Source organism: Coenobita brevimanus, chromosome 85 (assembly GCF_032717465.1).
Source record: "Coenobita brevimanus isolate Jiangsu-jjx chromosome 85, ASM3271746v2, whole genome shotgun sequence".
Lineage (NCBI taxonomy): Eukaryota > Metazoa > Arthropoda > Malacostraca > Decapoda > Coenobitidae > Coenobita > Coenobita brevimanus.
Genome location: NC_137038.1, coordinates 4,564,873 through 4,578,136, shown reverse-complemented (window position 1 = coordinate 4,578,136; position 13,264 = coordinate 4,564,873). Strand labels below are relative to the sequence as shown.

The 13,264-nt window shown below is 43.4% G+C and overlaps 2 protein-coding genes across 2 annotated transcripts in view; both read left to right on the top strand.

Moving 5' to 3' along the window:
• The window catches only part of LOC145410404 (uncharacterized), a 55,539-nt gene extending 54,682 nt beyond the window's left edge, over nt 1–857 (top strand). Inside the window, exon 2 of the mRNA XM_080280557.1 lies at nt 835–857. Coding sequence (XP_080136683.1) covers nt 835–857 — 23 coding nt within the window. The remainder of the gene's footprint in view (nt 1–834) is intronic.
• A 241-nt stretch (nt 858–1,098) lies between these two features.
• LOC145410403 (uncharacterized) overlaps nt 1,099–13,264 on the top strand; it is an 88,213-nt gene continuing 76,047 nt past the window's right edge. The window contains exon 1 of the mRNA XM_080280555.1: nt 1,099–1,246. Within this exon, the coding sequence (XP_080136681.1) occupies nt 1,099–1,246 (148 nt within the window). The remainder of the gene's footprint in view (nt 1,247–13,264) is intronic.

Sequence of the window (13,264 nt, the reverse complement as noted above, 5' to 3'; positions counted from 1 at the left end):
CACCATCGGAAATGACGGGGCAAAAAAATGTTTCCTACTGATTTCTTTTTGATGTTACAGAAAATTCATCCACAAGTAAAGGTAATAACTGAGTAAATAAACAGAAAAATAAAAGGTGAATACAAGATGACTTCCCGTGATGAAACATGAGATGGAAAATAGTGGAAAAAAAACAAAAAGTTAATTGAAAAGTGTGAGAAGAAAAAGGCACAAGATTACAGGCAGTGAAAATACACACGGTTCATAAGTCTTAATAATATACGCGGTTCTTAAGTCTAGAAATATACGCGGTTCATAACTCTAAAAATATACGCGGTTCATAAGTCTACAAATATACGCGGTTCATAATAAATCTGATAAGTCTAAAAAGCTGATGATATTTAAAGTTTCGGAACAATACCAGAGAACCTTGTAAGTGCTTGGCTGAGGATTCTTGAAGAGTTCCCCCTCCAGGTTCTTTATACGCAGAGCTCAACCTTGAAGTCTCTCTCCTGTGAAGTCCAACCTCGAGTTTCCCGCATCCCATTTTCTACATCCCGGGAAAGTCTTGGAAACTGCCCAGAAAGATTACAGCAAGGAAGGCGTTAGCGTAGATGTGAACTTGGAAATAATTGTAGCCTTGAGAGACCATTGTATCCCATTATTTCCCATTATTTCTTAACATACGAGAACCTCGAAATTCCAGCACCACGTTTTCTATAACTCGGGAAAGCCTTGGAGGGGTAACTGGAGGAAATATTCACGTGAAGGCGCTGATGCTAATGTGAACCTGGAATTAAGAGATCATTATTTCTAAACTCAGGATAAACTGTAATCCCCGTGTTATTGCCCTAGAAACCTCGAAGAAATTAATGTAAGGAAAGAAAATTAAGATACACAGGTAACATTTTATGCGTATTTAGTGAGCAGTTTAGAGACGTGTGTTATATATGAATAGAGAAAATTTCGTGAAAGGGCAGGAAGCGTTGTAGCGTAAAAATATTTCACGTCTGTGCGATATCAAAGCAAGATACGGCATATTTGTGTAAATCTGAAAACCCGGGATTCCATTTTCTAAGACAAGAAGAAAACCTTGTGAGGGGTGGCTGCTGTATAAGGATGCGGAAGGACAAGACTGAAGCGAAGGGCGGTTCAGCAGACGGGCACAAACGCAGCAGCAGCAGCAGCACGACCCTCCCGTTCTGGAGACTGACCAAGTTCTCTCTCACGCCTGTCAAGTACAAGGTCAAGAAGTTGGCGGCTATAGGTCAGTACGGTCAGGTCAGGTCAGGTCAGGTTCATGGATGGGGTAGCAGGGAGCTTTGTTACTTGTCAGGCCCTTCATTTTATATTATTATTATTATTATTATTAAGCTTCGCCATATATATGGCGGACCTTATTGTTTTGGTAAATATTATTATATATTTTTCATTGCACTTTTGTTTTCTTAGATCTTGATGATATTACACAGGAAGGTACCCAAGGGTAACCCAAGTACTTGTACCAAATATAAATGACCTTGACCTATTTTTTTTTGGTCATATACTCATTTTTGGTGCAAAAATTGCATATTTGAAGTTGAAATATCTCGGAAACTACCGATAATTGAGATACAGCTGTTTGGTTGAAAACGCGATGGTAAAAGAGTTTGCAGAGAATTTTGGTTGAATATTTTGCAGTTTAGCCTAGTGGAAGGTACCGAATTCGAATCTGCTCAGTGTTTTATTTGTAACACGTTTTAGAGATGAAGTTCTTAGCTACCACCACTGTTACCATTACAGCTGTTTCATAATAGCGTAGCATTGTTCTTGGTATTATTGTTGTTTTAGAGTCATCAAGCTGCTTCAAGGGTTTTAAATTAAACGCAAGTGAATTCATAAAAGTAACTATTTCGAGATAAAATATCATCATCATCATCAGCCGTTAATCTCTATGATAAAATAATTGTACTCTTATTTTGATGTGGTCCTAGGTTAATATTTTAGCAATTTATTGGGTATTATGTTTGTTACCGTGTGTGTGTGTGTGAGAGAGAGAGAGAGAGAGAGAGAGAGAGAGGCTGTAAGTGTAGAGAGAAGGTTCAGTACATTCGACCTGACTACATATGACCCCATCTCCAACTTCCTGTCTCTCTCTCTCTCTCTCTCTCTCTCTCTCTCTCTCTCTCTCTTTCTCTCATCATAAGAGTTTTATTAATCTGTAATTTATTCGGCATTTCACTTTTCCCCACCACATCCTATCCTTAGGTGGGAGGAAATATCTGGATGATGAATGATGATTGTATGTGTGTGTGTGTGTGTGTGTGTGTGTGTGTGTGTGTGTGTATAATTTCCTTCATGCCACACACACCTTGCCATGTCACCCTTCATTCCGCATATACATATTTCCGTCCCGTTCTTCTCTACCATGTTCTCTTCCATCCCTCCATTCCCCATTGCCGCCCGTCTCCCCTTGATTACTTCCTCTTGTACCTTCCTTCCCCCTCCCTTCCCCTCATCTTTCCGTATCCCACTTCTACCCCTCTCCATCTACCCTCTTGTACCTTCCCCTCTTCTCTTCCAGTACCTTCCTTCCACTCACCTGCCTCCTTCTCGTCCCTCCCCTCTCCACCTCCTCTACCTCCAGTCCAAGCCACTCCTCCCTACACTCTTATACCTCTTGCCCCTCCCTTCCCTCCCGTGGCTGCCTACCTCCCCATTCCCTCCCTTGGTCTCCCCTTTCTCCCCATTACCCTGCCCTTCCCCCTCTCTCCTCCTACTCGGATATCCCCAACGCAACTCCCCTTCTCTTCTCGCCTCCCGCCTGTCTTTCCCTCAAACCCCTCTCCCTCCTCCCCGCCCCTCCTGACCCCTCCACCTCCCGACAGTTTCCCTACAACTTTCCCTCCACTTCCGCCGCCATAAGGAGGGGCGGGGCGGGGTTGCCAGCTTGCCCTCAGGCCCCAAGACCGCCCTTTTACACCCTGAATGCCAGAGCTCATTTTTTTTTTTTTTTTCCACATTTTTTACTTGTCATGTATAAAATCAAAATCACTCATGTTCTTTCGAAATCCGTTAATACATTCAGAATTTATTATATTTCAAAATTTTTCATTCTTTCAATATCCGTTACTTTCGGCAAAAGTAACACTCATAATCCGTTAACTTCTTCAAAATCCGTTACAGTCTTTATAAATCGTCATATGTAAAAAAAATTGTGATTTTTTTTTGTTTCGAAACTCATCACATTCATTAGAGGATATGGACAGCGCTTTAGACATTTTTTTTTTTTAGGTGGCCACAACTTATAACTTTTCATTACATGGACAAAACCAGTCACATTCTTTTGCCATGCTAGACAAAACTCCCTAGCCATGGGGGGGAGGAGTTGGGTTGCCACTTGCCCTCAGGGGGGACTGCGAAATGCCAGTCTTCACATATTTCACCCACTGTCACAACTCATCATAGTCTTTCAACACATTCTGCCTCAACGCGTCAATTTCCTTCAGACTCATCGCATATTTCTCATCACTCTCTTCCTGTTCGCATCACATTCTGCCTCAGTGCATCAATGTCCATCAGACTCATCACCATTTTTCATCACTGTCTTCCTATACTCATCGCATTCTGCCTCAACTCATCAATTTCCTTCAGACTCATATTTTTTTCATCATTTCTTCGTATACTCATTGCATTATCTTTCATAATTGGCCACATCCAGTACTATCCATATTTCACATATTCCATCACTACACTGTCTAAATTTTGTCACATTCTTTCATATTTATTCATGTGTCAGATATCTTCCATCACCAGTTCACCACATTGTCAGTATATGTTATTCTTTCATATGGTAGTTATTCATAATTATTCTTATCCCGTACTTTGTATATATGAAATTTGCAAAACTCGTCACATAATTACATAAAAAAAAAAAAGTAGGCAAAAGTTGTGCCATTTTGAGGTGGTGGACATCATCATCATCACCACCACCACCACCACCACCACCACCACCACCCATACCTATTTCGATATGAACAAAACTCAGTCTGGTCAGCGTGTGGCCTGAATTATCTGTTTCGTAAATATTTTGAGAAGGAAAGAGCTGTGATTTGATTTTGGACCCTCGTTAGGATTTCATTAAATAGTTTGTGTGTATAATTCACTCATTTGAATAGCAAGGCACTGTGGTACTTGACGTTCTTTTGGGGTGATGGACAAAACTGATCACTTCCTTTTGACGTGATGGACAAAACTGATCACTTTCTTTTGACGTGATGACCAAAACTGATCACTTTCTTTTAAGGTGATGGACAAAACTGATCACATTCTTTTAAAGTGATGGACAAAACTGATCACTTTCTTTTAAGGTGATGGACAAAACTGATCACTATCTTTTTAGTTGATGGTCAAAACTTATCACTTTGTTTTGCAGTATTGGACAAAACTCATCGCTTTCTTTTAAGGTGATGGAAACAAAATCTTCACTTAATAGGCGATGGACAAAACCCACATTTTTTTTTTCTTCTTTTTGGAAGTGGACCAGTTTGGCTCATGACATCTTTTTTTCATCATTTTCTTTGGAAGAGGTAGATGAATTTGGCTGTGAGTGTGTGTGTGTGTGTGTGTGTGTGTGTGTGTGTGTGTGTGTGTGTGATATTAAATCTGACGTAAGACAAAGATTCGATCGTAAATGTGTTTGATAATCCCACTTAATTCTTTCACTACGATGCATTATTTGTTATTCATGCAGTTCGGGACAAAATGTATTCAGCTAAGGAGACCGCCTTTGTAAGTGAAGGGTTAATGAAGGCAATATCCTCTACCTGTTCGAAGTCTTTCTTAAAATTAACATCGTTGGGAAATAACAAGAATAAAAGTAAACAGACGCTGGTGCTCAAAGAAAGCGATGGAATGTAATAGCAAAATATGTGGCCATCCATTTTCTCACACGTTTGGGCGGGAAAAGAGAACCGTGCGCGGGTGGAGACGGTTCCGGGGTTTGTTTACACACGACACCGCCAGTCCAAAGTCTTCCCGCCCGCACGTCACTCCATTCGACAGTAGAAACTGATTTTGCATTTTTGGACACGTCAGTTTTTAGTCACAATTTTTTCCTCATCGTCAGTTTTTCATTTGTTATTCATCTTTCTTACTGTGTACGTTTATATCGTGAAAAAATTGTTTTGGTTCTCCTATTTTCCATTTTCTTGTGATCCCTTTGCCCGTTTTCGTTGGTATATAAGAGTACAGTATATTCCTCCTTTATTTGATATATTTCCGTTGCTCCTCTGTTTTTAGATTTGTTAGGCGATTTTTTTTTTTTTTTTTTTTTTTTGTTAACGTCATCTCTTGTTTATTGTTTTAAAGACATTTCCCCCCTCGTTTTCTGTTTCCCATCTTCAATTTACTTTTTTTTTTTTTCCCATACGGTACTGGTTATTTTCCAGGTTTTCGTTATTTTTAGGCAAATATTTAAGAGATTAATTGTCAACCCTTTTTTTCCATGCCAACTTCCTGTGAATGTTTTCTTTCCTATATTTTCGTTATTTTTATTTTTATTACGTTTTCTGTTTTCTACCCGCTTCTTTTCTTCTTACCTTCTTCCGTTATTTTATTCACCTCAACCTACAGTGAGTTATACTGTATCTATATATTTCCTCTGTCCCAGTTTATCATCGTTCATCTTCTCTCCCTCCCTCCATGTCTCTTTCATGTCACTCCTTCCCTCTCTCTCATCCTTCTTTGCTCTCTCTCTCTCTCTCTCTCTCTCTCTCTCTCTCTCTCTCTCTCCATTTATTTATCTGTCTGCCTGTCTGTCTATCCATCTGCCTGTCTGTCTCTCTTAGCCACTTTTTTTTCCACTTAATTTTCCAGTTATGCTCATTTCCCTCATTCAGTTCATCCTATTTTTTCCCTTACCACACAGTGTCTTTCCTTATCCTTCTTCGTGTTCTGTATTCTTTTCATCTCCATTTCTTCTCTTCCTCCTCTTTCCCTCACGGTTTCCTTTCCTTCCTTTAATTTCCTCTCCTCTCCCATTACTCTCTCTCTCTCTCTCTCTCTCTCTCTCTCTCTCTCTTTTTTCCACATTTTTCGCCTCTGTTCTGTTGTTTTCGCCTTCTTTCCCGTCCTCTTCGTCCACTCGTCTCTCCCTCACTTCTCAAGATTTCCACTCTTCTTTCCCTTCATCTTATCCCTTCTTTCTTCTCTTCATTTCTCGTCTCTATCTTTCCTCCTCCTCCTCGTCTCTCCTCGCCCTTCTTCTTTCCTTTTTTTTCCCTCCATTTTTAGTATCAGTTTCTTCTTCTCTTTTCTCCTCTCTTTCTCTTCTTCTCTCTTCTTTCCCATTTAACCATCTCCATTTCTTCCCTTTTCTACCATTCCGTTTCTTTCTCTTCACATCCTCTGCATTTCTCTTCTCGTCTCTCCAGCTTCCCTTCTCTTCTTTTCTCTGCCTCATCCCCTCTTCATTCAATCTCCTCTTCTCATCTCTCTCTCCTCTCCTTTTCTCTTCTTTCTTCTCCTCTCCTCTCCTCTCCTCTCTTCTCTCCATCTCTTCTTCTCACCCTCTCGTACTTCTCCTTACCTCTTTCCCTCCGTCCTTCCTCTCTTTTGTCACCACACTTTTCACGGCCAGAATTCTTAGCAGTGTTTTTCTCCCCTCGTCCTCCTTCCGTCGTTCACTTTCTTTTTTCACCTTGTCATTCCTTAGCAGAGATCCACGTAGCGAAGGGGTTACATATCTTTTTTTTTTTTTGCACGTGTGTGTGTGTGTGTGTGTGTGTGTGTGTGTGTGTGTGTGTGTGTGTGGATGGGTGAATTGGTGAACGTGTATGGAGAGTGGGGGAAGGTGTGTGTGTGTGTGTGTGTGTGTGTGTGTGTGTGTGTGGATGGGTGAATAGGTGAACGTGTATGGAGAGTGAGGGAAGGTTGTGTGTGTGTGTGTGTGGTAAGCTGAGGGGTGTACATTGGGCCCTGGACAGTGACGTATTAGTGAGCCTGTTTCCGAGGTCATATAGCCTGTGTGTCCTTCCCTACCAATCATGTGCCCTAGTCCTATACCCACTAGTCTGTACATGTGCTAGAGTGCCCGTTTTTGAGACCTAGTACCCCTCCGTTATTTGTAAACCCCTTAGCTCCGTGGTATTCAGTTAATTGTACAGTCAGGTGCAATAATTCGTTCACCTCTTCTGTCTGTTCCTCACTTTGCAGGGTTGATAGATTCTGAAATGAGACGTAGTGGGCAGAAGTACAGAATTAAGCGTTATAGTCAAGGAAGCACCCTAACACCTTTTCCTAAGCGATTTGGTTTCCACATTACACATTGCCCTCCTCTTCTTTGTTACGTATATCATTTTAACACAGCCGTACTCTGCTTAAATAATGTACAGAAGGATATTAGTCAGCCGTATCCAAAAATAAATCGGAAAATAAGATTGTTAGGGAGCTTCCTTAAAAGCTGAGAATACAAGCCTGTGATTCCAGAGGTGCGAGGCAGGATAGGGGAACGTCTCTCTCTCTCTCTCTCTCTCTCTCTCTGAAGTCTTGCCATTTACTAAAAGAAGCGGTGCCAAGGCACAGCGGACCCGTCCCCGGCAGTCATTTTAGTGCTGACATACAAAAACGACAGGATGTCTAGTCAAAGATGTCGTATATCAAATTTGGAGTAAATCGGGTGAAAATTGACGATTTTATGCCCATTTGAAATTTTAGGCCGACCCACCTGACAGTGCCCCCCTCCCCTACTACTAACTTGGGGTGATCCCTGTGATGTAATGAGGCATGTTAGGATGCAGATTTGAAAGATGCACCTTCAGGTTTTGCCTTCATGTCGATGTGACGAATCGGAAAGGAGTTAGGCGAAAAACTATTTTTTTTTACTTTTTTTTTTTTTTTTTTTGGGGGGGGGCCTACAGCCTGGGCCTTGGCCCAATTTGTTCCAAAATTTAATCAGGTGATCAGAAGATCATAGCCCATCATCCCCACAATTTTAGTCAAAATCGCGCGAGTTGTTTTCGCGTAAGGTTGTTAACAGGCAGACAGACAAGCAGACAGGCAGAGATACCGAGTGAAAACAATACCCGTCCCCGAGCCCCTCTGGGGCAGGGACGGGTATCAAACCTGTCTCTGAGATCCAGTACCCCACCCCTCCATCAGACATCAGGAGGCTGGGTGTTCTCCCCAGCACCTAAGGGAACATACTCAGGGAAGGTGTTCACTTGGCTGTACCCTCGCTTGGAATCTGGACATATTTAGGGAACCCGTTTGTGAGATCCAGCCTACCGCTCTTACATCAAACATCTGATCCCTCTAATGTCGGTGTCTGGTTTGCTGCGCCGCAGACTCTGGACAAGTGCAGGATAGCCCGTTCTTGAGGCCCAATATAACTTTTTTTTTTTTTTTTTAATCTATAGTACATTGATTCTAAAAAGGCGAGGGTTTCAGTCCTTTGGCGGCGTAATTTCAGAATATTACAGTACTACGGCTCTACATCCTTTTTCACCGCACTTCTTCGTGATTAGCACCATATTTAATCGTTAATCTGAAGTTAAAGCTCTGTATTCAAGATGGAGAGATGGCAACTTTACGCCTAGTCAAAGTGAACGGGTTATGGCCACTAACCCCTTCAGTACGATGGTTAATCAATGTCACCAGACGATTTAATTCAACTTGGGATATAAAGAGGTGAGTGAAGGGTGTAGTTAACCCTCCCCAGTTTATAATTCCCATCCTTAGCTGAATAAAACCGTCTGGAAAGGCAAGAAAATCGCGTCCTTGGGCTGGAGAGGATAAACCCTTCAGTGTGGTGAGGTATTTTTCATATTCCCATCTCCAGACGGTTTTATGCAGCCTAGGAAAAGCCTCTTGTAATGAAAGGCTGTGTCAAAATTCTCTACAGTAGTTTTATAGTCTCTTAGAAGCTGAATAAAATCGTCTGGAATCAGCAAGACTTAACAGGTTGTAATCGCAGTCAAGGGTTTTAATATTGGTGTTCCTTTTACAATCACCCTACCTCACCATCTGACCATTTTCTTGAGAGCCCGTTTCCGAGAGCCAATCGCACGGTCTTATATCTATACACTGATATTGGTGTTTAGGTTGCCATGCCCTGGAGTGCCCAAGTCCCTAACACCTCTTCGTAAGCGATTTGTTTTTGGATATGGCTGGTTAATATTCTTTGATGCGTTATTTATATATGGCGATATTGGGTTTAGATGACATACAGCAGGACAGTAAGTTGTAATATGCAAAATAAATCACCAAGGAAGAGGTGTTAGGAAACATCCTTACCCAACGGGCCTTGCTGGAGCCCATAATTGTTGGCAACTTGTCTGTAGGCTGTATAAATTATTAGTACTCCAATTACTGCTTGATGATGCCTAGGTTTAAGTTCAAGGTCTCTCTCTCTCTCTCTCTCTCTCTCTCTCTCTCTCTCTCTCTCTCTCTCTCTCTCGAAAACATACAAAGACCAAACAGCAATCAAATAATTTCTCCAACACCATTTGCGACACAAGTAACATTAAAGAACTTTGGCGTCGTGTGTGTGAAGAGGCGAAGGGGGGAACTTACTTGTTTTATTATTATTATTATTATTTTTTTTTTGCGGCAGGGTTTAAAAATGTACGTGCAGGCTTTTTAGGCTGTGGCAATTCATCAGAGTGAATAGGTTGGATGGGTGGACAGGAGTGAGCGGGATGGGCTGGGATGGTGGTGGGTAGTGGAGCATGTTGGAGGAGTATACCCTGTGAAGGAGCAATAGTAATAGTAGTAATAGTGGTGGTGGTGGTAGTGGTGGTGGTAATAAGAATGATAATAATAATAATAAGTAATAATAATAATAATAATAATAATAATAATAATAATGGATAACTTAGGGAGATAGGGAGAGATACCATCACTACATTAGGTCTTCCCAAACCGAACAAGGCCGTACGAAGATAACAAGAATAAATACTTTCCGTGAGGACAAGGTAAGAGTCGGGCTTATGTTGCTAGTTAATGAGTGAAATGCGTCCTGTACTTCTAGATGCTAAGGAGGTATTGAGAGGGACTTGGGGAGTAATTAGCTGGATAGGTGAACTCAGGGATGAGGTATGGATAGAGAACAGGATGGAAGGGGAGAGAACAATGTGTGTGAAGAACAGTGCTTAAAGAACGATAGGCCGCTCTCTCTCTCTCTCTCTCTCTCTCTCTCTCTCTCTCTCTCTCTCTCTCTCTCTCTCTCTCTCACACACACACACACACACACACACACACACACACACCATTCCATTCCTCTCTCCCTCCCCTGTTTCATCAGCCTCCCTCCCTCGCTCTCTTTCTTTCCCCTTCCTTTTTCACCGCCCCCCCCCTCCTTCATCCCTCTTTCTCGCCAGTCTTCCCTCCCTCACTCGCTTTCCTTCCTCTCTTCTCCCTCACTTACCTCCCTCTCTCCCTTCCTTCTCCTCCCTTCCACTCCACTTCCCTTCCCCATTCTCCACCTCCCTTCCTGTCACTGTTTCTGCTTCCCTTCCCTTCCCTTCAGCCTCTGCTTCTAGCCCTTCTCTCTGGTTTGATCCGCTTTACCCCCCCCCCTCTCTCTCTCTCTCTCTCTCTCTCTCTCTCACATATGTGCGTGTCGCCTTCCCTCTTTATTCCCCCCTTCTTTCCCTCCCTTTTTACCCTCCTTCCCTCTCTTTCCTTCCATTCTTCTTTCCCTCTTGTTTTCCCCGACCATCCCATCCTCTCCTCTCATCCTTCCATCTCTCTCTCTCTCCCCTCTTCTCTTCCCTCCCTCTCTCTCCCCTCTTCTCTTCCCTCCCTCTCTCTCCCCTCTTCTCTTCCCTCCCTCTCTCTCCCCTTCTTCCTCTTCCATCTCCCCCTAATGTCCTTTTTTTTTATTTTTTTTTATTTTTTTTACGTTGCTTTGTATTGCTCCAGATTTTAATACGTCAGGTTGCGTTTTCCGTCCATTGGCCACACGCGTAGGCTGTAACACGGTAAACACACACACACACACACACACACACACACACACACACACACACACACAATATATAAACCGTATGTGCTTGTATGTATGTAGCTGTGTGTGTGTGTGTGTGTGTGTGTGTGTGTGTGTGTGTGTGTGGTGGAGGTGAGGTATGGGTGGTGGCCAAAACCCTGTCTAATAGGGATGAAGAGAGACAGGGATAAGCCCATAACAGATCACTCTCACTGTCACTCCCTCACTCCACCTTACCAGAGAGAGAGGGAGGGAGAGAGAGAGAGGGAGGGAGGGAGGAGGGGGGATAATACCTTAACAGATGATTCTTACTGTCTTTTGTTTCGTCCTTCCACCTTAGTTGATTTTTGTCTGTCGGGGGTGGGGTGGGGGTGAGGGCAGAGAAACAGCGAGGGAGTGGGAGGGAGGGGAAGAGGGGAGTGCAGAAGAGTGGCTGGTGGTATGGGGAGAAAAAGGGATGGAGAGGGGAGCGGTGTAGTGGGAGGGGAGATGAGAGTGAGGGTAAATTATGAGCGAGATTGGAAGAGGGGAGAAGGGATTAAGGACAGTGAGGGTGGGGGAGGGGTTGGGCGCGGGAGGATAAGGGGAGAAGAATAGAAAGAGGGGAGAAGGGATTAAGGACAGTGAGGATGGGGACGGGGTTGGGCGCGTTGGGGATAAGGGGAGGAGAATAGAAAGAGGGGAGAAGGGGAGGGGAAAGGTAAAGGGAGATGGGAGGGTGGAGTAGGGGAGGGCAGGGGAGGACTGAGGGGTGACAGAGGGAAGAGTAAAGGATTTAAGGATTTTTGGGAATGGATGAGGGAGGGGGGGTGGGAGGGGAAAGGGACAGTAAGGGGGTAGGGAGAGGGATGGAGAGGATGGAGGAGCAACTAAAGGAATACTGGGATGGGTTAATGTGTTTGGGTCTTAGGGGTAGGAGTGCCTTGAGTTAGGGACATGGCGGGGTAGGGGAAGGAGGGGCAGGAGGGGAAGGGACAAGTGGTGAAGCAGGTAGAGGAAGAGAATTGAAGGGTATAAGGGATGAGGGTAGAAGGTGAGGAGGAAGGGATAAGGGTGAGGGAGGAAGGGGTAAGGTGGGATAGACAGAGGGATGGAAGGTAGGCAGGTGGGACAGTCAGGTTCTGGTACACAGTTTTTACAACAGTGACCATGTTTGGGGTAGGGATGGCGCCAGGTGTTGCTCTCTGCTACACCACTCACTCGGAAACAAATTATCACCACCACTAAGCCACACACCCCACACATTCTGCATTAACATTTTCCTTGTATAGAGCTACTCTGTATTCATTGTATACATACACAGTGTCCACAAACAATATAAATTCAGATTAGTCCACATCCATTTACTGAGCGTTTCTGCAGGTCCTGGCTATATGACCGTACTCTTCACGCAGCTGTTACGCAACGTTGTCACATCCATTTACCAAACATTCAGCCATATCCACTATCTCATAGGGGAGCATCCCTAGGGGCGGACTGTCCGTCTGTCACTCACTAACTTCTTGGAAATGAGTTGGTTTACTGCCGTATGCTTTAACGGAGCCCCATATTAGGGCTCTGAAGCTTGCGCATCACGCCCATAGGCTTTATCGACTTTTGGAAAACCTCATACTTGTTGGTAGGCTACTTATTGAACATTATTTACGTCGAGCTTATACTCTTGACAGGAAGACATTAGTTGTGCGTTAGTCTACCATAGAGTTTCCATGTATCCTTGTTTATCCATATTTAATCACATTTGCAGCCTCGTATTTCCCTCATTCACCACCACCACCATCATTTTTAAGGATATTTAAGGCTGGTGTTCATCTTTATCCTTTGCCATTTAGGTGTGCAGTGTGTGACTTGTTAAATCAGCCTTGTCATCTTCTAGTGTAAATCTCTCGTCACTCTATCCAGGAATTTATGTTGGCGGATTATGTGTGATATTTGATGCTCTCTCTCTCTCTCTCTCTCTCTCTCTCTCTCTCTCTCTCTCTCTCTCTCTCTCTCTCAAATTTCTCTGCCTGCTGCTAGTGATTTATAAGATAGTATTAGTCTGTTAAATAAGGCTGGATTTGTGTGCTTTATAAATTACCTTAGTCTGGTTGGGAATGGACAAAATTTCCTTGTTTTGTTGTGTAAGCGACCCATATAGAGGGTGGACGGCCGCAGGGGGGTGTTGACGACTAGGGGATAATTGGTACACACACACACACACACACACACACACACACACACACACACACACATACACACACACACAGCGTTGGTGGTGGTTGTGTGTACGTTGTTGGTCTTGTGGCAGTGTTGGTATAATTGCTTCACACACACACACAC